Genomic DNA, 9075 nt, shown 5'->3' on the forward strand with positions numbered 1-9075 from the left:
TCCAGGAATGACATCAGGACATTACAGGAATGACATCAGGACATTCCAGGAATGACATCAAAACATTCCAGGAATGAAATGAGGACGTTCCAGGAATGACATCAGGACATTCCAGAATTGATATCAGGACATTCCAGGAATGACATCAAAACATTCCAGGAATGAAATGAGGACGTTCCAGGAATGACATCAGGACATTACAGGAATGACACAGGACATTCCAGAAACGACATCAGCACATTCCAGGAATGACATCAGGACATTCTGCTTATGAATCTGGATCATCCTTTCGTGTCGTCCTTGAATGGAATGGAATATGAGTTTAAGGCCAAAGGCCAAGCACTGGGGCCAGTGAGGTTATACGGCGGTGTGATAGATGAACATGATTTGAAAACAAATTAAAAATATATATGATTATACTGGAACACGCGACACTTTAAATACATCTACGCAGTTTTCACACTTACAATGAAATAATAATAATAATAATAATAATAATGCATACCATAAATCAGAAAAACTTATATAAAGTTGTATAAATCTGTATCTTTTATAAAACTTCATTAAATCTAAAATATTATGATTATTATCGAATATTTCGCATTAAAAGGCGAGAGTGGATAGGTCTGAGATTCAGCACTGACACGAAAAGGAGAGAGAGAGAGAGAGAGAGAGAGAGAGAGAGAGAGAGAGAGAGAGAGAGAGAGACTTCCAAATGCGATGAAAGGATCGTAGGACTCTCTGAACCAGAGGAACTAATATCAGGAAAGTGTGTAAACGTGTCGCACACGCGATAGGGAGTAGGATGTTACAGGATTTTTTTGGGGTACTTTTCGTTGGAAGTCAACTTTTCTGGTGAATATATATATATATATATATATATATATATATATATATATATATATATACACGCATTAATCTACAAATGTCCATTATTATCTAAATCGCTTCTACTCAGAAATAATATATTTTCATTTTTGTTAAACTAAAAAAATTCCCCTTCATTGAACTTATATGAAAATATATAATTTCCGAGGTAGAGTGAATTAGTTATTAAAGGACATTCGTGGCTTAATGCGTATATATGAATTACGGGAATGTGATATGACTCATATAGATATATAGATAGATATATATATATATATATATATATATATATATTTATATATATATATATATAAGTATACATACATACATAGAGAGAGAGAGAGAGAGAGATTCCTCACTAACCTTCACTACGACAGACTCCCAGAATGCGTCTCTTTCTCCTCCTGTGAGGTCACACTTGTGGTTGTAGCCATAGAAAGACCAGTAGGCTGAAAGAGAACGATGCAGTTTCAAAGTTTATCATCGTCATCACCATTAATAACATTACCATTTTCATTATTTTGTTTTATTTAAAAAAAAAAAAGTTAAGAATAAATACCGTTCAAACTTAGGACATTTATGAAATAAAATCTCGTTCAAGTACCTATAATACCCATTTGCAAAAAATATAATTTAAATAATATTGTGATAAAAGATTGTCAAAGAAATAAATGAATAACAATCCTATGGAGATTCACTGATGTGGTATCCACAGATCTGCGTTCGCCATTCTTACGAAAATAAATAAATAAGTAAAGGAATAGATAAAAATCTAAATGAAAATTATATGGAGATTTACTTATATGTTCGAGTGGTATCCACAGATCTGTGCATGCCATACTTACGAAAATATATAAATAAATAAATAAATAGATAAATATCTAAATGAAAATCATATGGAGATTTACTGATGTGCATGTGGTATCCACAGATCTGCATGCGCCATACTTACGGGAATAAATAAATAAATAAATAAATTGATAAATACAGAAATAAACAAATAATTGAATAAATAAAAATTCACATGGAGATTCACCTATGTGCATGTGGTAGCCACAGATCTGCGCGTGCCAGTACGTGGGTACTGAACCGTCCTTCACGGACTGGTAGTCAAGGTTACACTGCTTGGAGGTGACGCCGCTGCCCCTGAGGTCATAGTAATCTGAAGCATTGTGGGGGAAGCAGTACCCATCCTCGCCTTGCTGAAATGACAGGAGAAATACGTAAGGCGAAGATGGTCTTCTCCTCCGATAGTGACGCATTTTTTCTTGACTTTAGAAGTTCAAGCGAAAATGCATCGCATTACTACTCTAATACTTTTCTTCTTGTATTTGGATACATTTTTTATCTATAATCTATTTATTAATTTATTTGTTTCCTTTTTTTAATAAGTGGTATCTCTTCTTTCTGTATTTCCCATAACTTTTTTTTCAAGTGTTAACTTTGCTTTATAAAGACAGCTTGTGTTTAAGAATTATAATTATCATCTGCTGTCTTTATAAAGCAAAATTTACACTTAAAAATTATATATGTATATATTTATATACATATCTATATATATATATATATATATATATATATATTATATAGACGTGTGTGTGTTTGCTTGTAAAAAAATCACAGTTGATGCACGGTGACTTCATTATATAACGAATACCACAGGAAAATGAGGGGCAGAAAGTCAATACCAAGCGCTTTCGCCTTTATTTAAATGACTAAATAAAGGCGAAAGCGCTTGGTATTGAACTCCTGCCAGTCATTTTCCTGTGGTATTCGCTATATATAATGGAACGTTCTTAACGTGCATCTACTGTGATTTTTTAAGCAAACATACACATGCATATATATCTTATATATATATATATTATATATATATATATAATATAATAAAATCTTCCTTCAACCAACGCTTAAGAAAATTAGCGAGGAATTATCAGCTGGGGGTGCCCTGGTCAAAGGGCTTACCTGTGGCGACGGATCTCTTGGATATACATACCGCCTTTTCTGTTACTTTTCTCATTCATTACCTACCTGAAGAGAGAGACAGCAGTCTCTGAAATATAGTACTTACTTTCTCTATTTTGGTGTTTTTATGGGCTCCTTTTATTGGATGGAATTCTGTTGTAACAGAACTTTTTACCACCGAGATATATATATATAAATATATATAATATATATTATATATATATATATATATAATATATGTATATATATATATATATACATATATATATATATTTTGACTAAATATGCACATTATCCACATTTAACCACTAAAGTAACAGACATGACGTTAGTTCTGTGAATATGGTGAAAAAAAATGGGTACTTACCGTGTGGTGGAAACGAAGATAAGGCGCATAGATATGGGCAAATGCTTCAAAGTCTTGGCATGTGCCTGCAATGACAGAAAAAAACATCGGTACATATTATAATCATCAAATGATTATTTGGTTGAGCGTTCGCTGAATTTGAATTTTACTGAAAAGAAACAAATTCGGAGTCATATTTTGAGGGGGGCATGAAAGTGGTTATTGCGTCAGTTTGAAAGTCAATGCTTTCAGCATTCTCAAACCATCCCAACAGTAGAGAAACGGATGTTGGCTGAATCGAAAACCAGGGATTGAGGTCCTCGTATACTTCCCAGCTACCAGCCGTATCCTGCACGGTAGATGAGGTGGCGGCAATGGTTGACATTCTTCCTCTAATATTTCGTATCGTAAATAAATTACGAGGCAACAGGTCACATTTAAAGTTGTCCTCCATCGTCAAGCTTCTAAAGCTTCTTACATGTTAGATGAACTTCATATGCATGCACTTATACGAATTAAAAGTATCAATAATTCATTTAATCATACAAACAAATTATAATGATTATAATTAGTATATAAAATGTAAAAATAATTAATTGCCTTAAGGAATAATATGATTGCTTTCATATCTGCAAAAAGATTTCAAGTTGATTTTTGAGGCAACTTCTCATAGACGTGATAGACAGATATCCCAAAGACCGAGTAGGATTCCTCAATTCTATAAAACATACGAGAAGTTAAATTATATAAAAAAAAATACTCAGTGAAATAAGAAAATTCAATTCATTAGCTGACCTGAAAAATGCAGTGCAGTTTTAGCAGGAGAAAAATTCAAATGACGAATCCAAAATGAATTATTAGAGAAATAAACAGAGTTGCATTCCAGTATTTCCAAATGCTCTCGAGAAAGAGGTTAGGCCTTCGGCTGCATCTGCGCGTGCGCGCGTTATAGGATACTCAAAAATGAATTTTGATGAAAGTTGGTTGAACAATTATTGGCAATGTTTTCATAAAACACCAACTCCCGTTAGCTTATGAATCCAGAAATTTTGTGCATAAAGTTGGATAGTTGCGTCCCTATAAGTAATTTATGGATGAAGACAATTTAGACCTTGTCTCGTCAGTTCGTTGAAATATTGCAAGTTACAAAAGATCTCAACTCTAGGAACAGCGTGGCCAATTTGTCTTAATTGAAATCTTGACTTTGAGGTTAATGGAAGCGCAGCACTGGGTTCCTCTGGGTGATTTATCTAAAATGCATATCATCGTATTATAGAACAAGTGAACAAAGTGCCAACAATTAGGGATAATTGTGGTTTATTAAAAATATAGTAAGTACAACTTTAGTCTGTCTTTTTGATGTTCAACATAAAAAGAACACAATACCACACAAATGAGATGACACCCATACAATTGGTGCTAAAAGAATGAATCAAAGGACTTCAGCCTATGATAGGCTACATCATAGTTTCTAAATACCTTCACGTTTTCACAGAAATCACAATACGTAAACCCGAGCATATGGAATCAGCCGTGCCCTGAGCGGCTCGTATGCGAGGGGGGGGAGGGGGGGGGGGTGAGGGGAGGGGGGAGAGGAGCAATCGTTGCTATTTCGGGCCACGGCACCTTCTGAAAATTGAAGCCTTACACGACCCACAGAGTCAATGGAAGCAAAAATTCACGCAGCTGACGAGAAAATCAATTTGAAGATGTTGGTTGGGGAGGTTAGGCTTACGGTCTGAATGCTTAAGGGAGGGAAAAAAGACGAAGGGAGGGAGGGGGGGGGGGTGGGGGGGGGGGGGATTACCTTAAAATTGAAAGAGGTGGCCAATCGAGAAGGGTGACACGAAGAAAAGCCATAGAGGAGTGGCTGGCATCTTAAAGCTGACCGGGGACGCAAAGTTTGCTTCGGACGATTTCAGAATGTCTTCGTGGAAGAGGGATCCCTATAGAGCTTCTGAAAAGTATTTTTTTATCTCTCTCTCTCTCTCTCTCCTTTGTGAAGTTCCGTCATTGAGAGATCAAGAGGTCACGGAGTCTGGAAGCTCTCTATCGGGAGGAGGATTCATTTTAGGTGTATGGTACAGGCCTACCTATCTATCTACCCATCTATCTATCTATCTATCTATATACATATATGGACGAAAAATGAGCAAGGGTTAAATACACAATGTAGAAGGATCAGATGTGTGTATCAAATTCCTTGATGGGATCATAGGGTCAGCGGCCAGCGTCTGTGGGCATAGGAAGACAGGAGAAGGTAACAAGGCACAGTAAGCAGAGAGATAAGATATTGAAATTTTAATAAATAGATAAATAGTATTAGAACTTCTGAAGTTCCAACAACACGACATCCTCTGGGAGGCTTAATGGAGAATAGTGAAGTAAAATGTTCATAGCTGAGGAAATTTAGCCATGAGCGATCACATACTGTTAGAATAATGGAACGAATAAATATCGTGCCTGAGTTGAAGGGCAAGGCGCTTGTCCGAATTTTTTTTTTTTTAGTAAGTGTTAATTTTAACTGTTTTCTTTGGGAAAAAAAAAAAAAAAAAAAAAACTTTATTTGCCCTTTTGATTGTAACATAGTTTAAGATGTTGCTTACTGGGAAAGTAAATACACAGTAGTAAGCCTTGTCAATCTGACCATAATTACAAAAAGTGGCATAATATGGAAAATCCCCCTTGTCCGTTCCATGAGTGTAAACGTGGATAAAAATTAAAAGAAAACTTAAAATCAAATCAGTCAATAAAATGGGAAAGTAGCTTAATCACGTTTCGTGGCTCCTGTGAGCCTCACACGTAGGATCTACCCTTGAATTTGAGGTAAAAACTGGAACACCGTAAAATTAATAGAAGTTGGATGACTAACGCGTGAAGACACCAGACGGAAGGAAATCAGCATAGCAGCTGTTACTAAAAAATGTTACCTTGATGCGTAAGAAACCTCTCTGGACTGAAAGATCATTTTGCAACAGAAATTAAGCGAATATATAATACGGTTTTTGTTCTCAATCTATTTTGAATAATAGTACGTCTCGTTGCTGAATAATTTTCATACTCAGAAGTTATAGATGGGTCAGATCTGAGGGCGGACAGACAAAGCCATCTCAATAGTTTTCTTCTTCTAAAAAAAAAAAGAATCAAATCTAAGCATTATTTCAGACAATCACGAACCCATTTACATAAAAGGGAACGGACACTACCCTCGCCCACTGAGCAACGACGTGATACAGAGCAGAGAAAGTACTACAAAGTCCTCAGCATAATATATAGCGTCTCAAGAGGCATAGTGTTCTCATCTTTAGGGGGAAAAGGTAAGCGTGTATTACTAATGGAGAACAATGAATTCTCTCTCTCTCTCTCTCTCTCTCTTTCTCTCTCGCTCTCTCTCTCTCTCTCTCTTTCTTGTTTAGTAGACAGGTTTGCTGTCACCTCCGAGGAAATGTATACTGACAACCTCTTTCTTTTTTTCTTTTTTTTAGAAAGCCAGACCTCTTATAGGGAGTTTTTTTTTTTTTATTTCTTTTGCCTCTTTTCTGTGTACGAGGCGTTTGGGTACATTTTCAAACACACACACTCACTAAATGTCTATGTATATATGTTTGTGTATAATATATCTATATAAATATATATATATTATATATATATTATAATTATAAAAACTGTTTTCCCGCATATAAAGAGACAACAGTCACTGATGCGTTCATCTTTTTCAACATTTGAATCAAGGATGAAACCCCGAATCGAAAAATTTCCTTAACATTTTGTTTATCCATTCGTTTAGACAAATTCATTTATGGACTCATACAGTGAGATATGAAATTCTGCGTTGGTCATGGATAGACTCTGATGGTGTACTTGAATCAATGTTTCTCTGAAGATTATACCTAATAAGATACACAGACGCCAGAATTTGACAGATAAAAACGTGTGAAATTAAAGATGAGATAAACTAAAGTTCTGTCCTTGAAATGGTGTTTTTTGGGAGTTTGCCATTTTGGGAGTTTGCCAATACACCGGGAAACATTTTTTTTTTACTTGAGTAAACCCAAGAGATGAAATGTGAGGTCTTTACTTTCTGACTACTTTCTAGTTTCAGTCAAAATGTTTCTAAGAGAAAAAACAAGTAAAATATGCGCCGAAGTTTCTTCGGAGCAATCGAGTTTTCTGTACAGCGCATAATGCTGAATGAAAACTCTCATTGAACTTTCAGCCGGCCGTGGTGGCCTGCGTTGTTCTGTTGCCAGACGTAGGATCATGGCTAACTTCAAACTTGAAAAAAAAAAAACTACTGAGGCTAAAGGGCTGCAATGTTGTATGTTTGATGATTGGAGGGTGGATGATCAACATACTAATTTGCATCCCTCTAGCCTCAGCAGCTTTTAAGATCTGAGGGCGGACAGAAAAAGTGCGGACGGACGGACGAAGCCGCCTCAATAGCTTTCTTTTACAGAAAACTAAAAATCGGTGACTTTTCACCAGTCAGTGTCTCCTTTGAGAGACTGCGAAAGAGAAGGTTCTTTAGATAGGAGGTGTTTCCATGACACAGGATAAAATATAATGGACCAAAACTTTTGCCATTTGCATTTTATTAGGTCTCCGGGATACAAGAGGAAGAAGGCTTAACGTAAAAGGGTCACGCAGAGGCTTGAGAGATCGTCTAGGTGAGTGAGTTCCTTAGCCCAAAAAAGAAAGAAAGAGAGAGAGAGAGTAGTGGGTTACGGCGAGGCCTGAGAGACAGTCTATGTGTGTGTGAGGTTATTAGCCAATATCAGAAATATCAGACGTTAAAAAAAAAAAAAAAAAAAAAAAAAAAAAAAAAAAAAAAAAAAAAAAAAAAAAAAAAAAAAAAAAAAAAAAAAAGAAGAGCCCAGAAGAGCTTCCCATTACTTACTGCAGACCTGGATCGCCTAATCAAAATCAATAGCCGACCAGCATAATGCAGTCTCTGACCTAAGGCCGAAATGATCTCCAGGGTCAATTTAGCTCAACACACCTGCGCAGACCGTCGTCAGTGACCAAGTGCATTTTCCTCCTTCACGAGTTATGAAATTGTACATCCAATTTATCGTAAATCCAGGAACAAAGTCTACACCACCTCGATTGCCCCAGGAAACAAAAAATTCAAACGCCAGCTTACCTGCGCAAAAATCACTTGCCCGATACCTTTTGTATGATCACAGAAATGAAAGAGAAAGGATCTGACACCTGTCTGCAAGTCAAAGAAAGGTTAAATCTAACTAACAGAGGCTTTTGGTATGAAGAGAAACGCTTTTATATCAATTAATGAGATTAACAAAATAATATCGTTATTTATGGGATGACAAATATTAAAATGAGAGGGGTTTGAAAACATCGGGTTATAGGATCTCCCAAAGGCGTGACCCATTTGGCCCAAAGTGACCCATTTAGCACCGAGTGACCCAATTAGCACTGAGTGACACAGTTAGCACTGAATGACCCTGCTAGCCCTAAGTGACCCAGTTAGCACTGAGTGACCTAGCTAGCACTGAATGACCCAGCTAGCACTGAATGACCCAGCTAGCCCTAAGTGACCTAGGTGGCCCTAAGTGACCCAGCTGACCTAAGTTACCATAAGTTACCTCCTAGCACTGCGTGTAGCCCAGCCTTAGCACTGAAAGTGGACCCCACAGCTGGTACAATGTGACCTGGTTGGCACTAAGTGACCCAGCTAGCACATATGTGTCACAGATACTTCAATCGCTTAAAGAAAACTACTGAAAAGCAATGACCCAATGAAACCTGGAGTACCTGTGGCAATAAAATAAGCAGCTAAATGTAACCTGGCTCCTGAAAGGACAGGTAATGAAAGGTGATGAAGATTAAAAAAAAAATCACAGAAGACCATTACAGGTAAGAGAGAGAGAGAGAGA

At 36.6% G+C, this 9075-nt stretch overlaps 1 protein-coding gene across 1 annotated transcript in view; it reads right to left on the reverse strand.

Annotated features, from left to right (window-relative positions):
• Positions 1–3315, reverse strand: part of LOC135207964 (uncharacterized) — a 14087-nt gene extending 10772 nt beyond the window's left edge. Inside the window, exons 1-3 of the mRNA XM_064239994.1 lie at positions 3200–3315; positions 1904–2069; positions 1231–1316 (exon numbers count right to left, since the gene is read on the reverse strand). Coding sequence (XP_064096064.1) covers positions 1231–1316; positions 1904–2069; positions 3200–3286 — 339 coding nt within the window. The 5' untranslated portion in view covers positions 3287–3315. The remainder of the gene's footprint in view (positions 1–1230; positions 1317–1903; positions 2070–3199) is intronic.
• Positions 3316–9075: the final 5760 nt, after the last annotated feature.

The sequence above is a fragment of the Macrobrachium nipponense genome, chromosome 34, assembly GCF_015104395.2.
Source record: "Macrobrachium nipponense isolate FS-2020 chromosome 34, ASM1510439v2, whole genome shotgun sequence".
In the NCBI taxonomy this organism is placed as follows: Eukaryota; Metazoa; Arthropoda; class Malacostraca; order Decapoda; family Palaemonidae; genus Macrobrachium; species Macrobrachium nipponense.